This window comes from Buceros rhinoceros, unplaced genomic scaffold (assembly GCF_000710305.1).
Source record: "Buceros rhinoceros silvestris isolate BGI_N320 unplaced genomic scaffold, ASM71030v1 scaffold5638, whole genome shotgun sequence".
Taxonomy (NCBI): Eukaryota; Metazoa; Chordata; class Aves; order Bucerotiformes; family Bucerotidae; genus Buceros; species Buceros rhinoceros.
In genome coordinates, this window is record NW_010426255.1 from 1 (window position 1) to 314 (window position 314).

Sequence of the window (314 nt, forward strand, 5' to 3'; positions counted from 1 at the left end):
CACCCCCTCCGGCTTCGAGGACGGCATGCCCTCCTCCCAGTACCCCTGGGCCATTGTGTGGGGCCCCACGGTGTCGGACGAGGACGGAAGCGACACCAACTCGGCCAACCCAGGCTTCCCACCGCTGGGGTACACCTTCGTCTCGCCACACGGGATGGCGACAGCTCAGCCAAACTCCCACTCGCTCCTGCACAACGCAGGGCTCAACTTGCGCGAGACCCCGGCCACCCTGCGGCCCTTCTTGTTTGGGCCCCGCGGGGAAGGTAAACCTGCCCTTTGCTTCTCCCACTCCCCCACACCCGCAGGAGAAGATA

At 66.2% G+C, this 314-nt stretch overlaps 1 protein-coding gene across 1 annotated transcript in view; it reads left to right on the plus strand.

The window, feature by feature from the left end:
- Positions 1-7: 7 nt before the first annotated feature.
- PIANP (PILR alpha associated neural protein) overlaps positions 8-314 on the plus strand; it is a gene marked incomplete at its 5' end in the record, with an annotated part of 1,449 nt that continues 1,142 nt past the window's right edge. The window contains one exon of the mRNA XM_010141432.1: positions 8-263. Coding sequence (XP_010139734.1) covers positions 8-263 — 256 coding nt within the window. The remainder of the gene's footprint in view (positions 264-314) is intronic.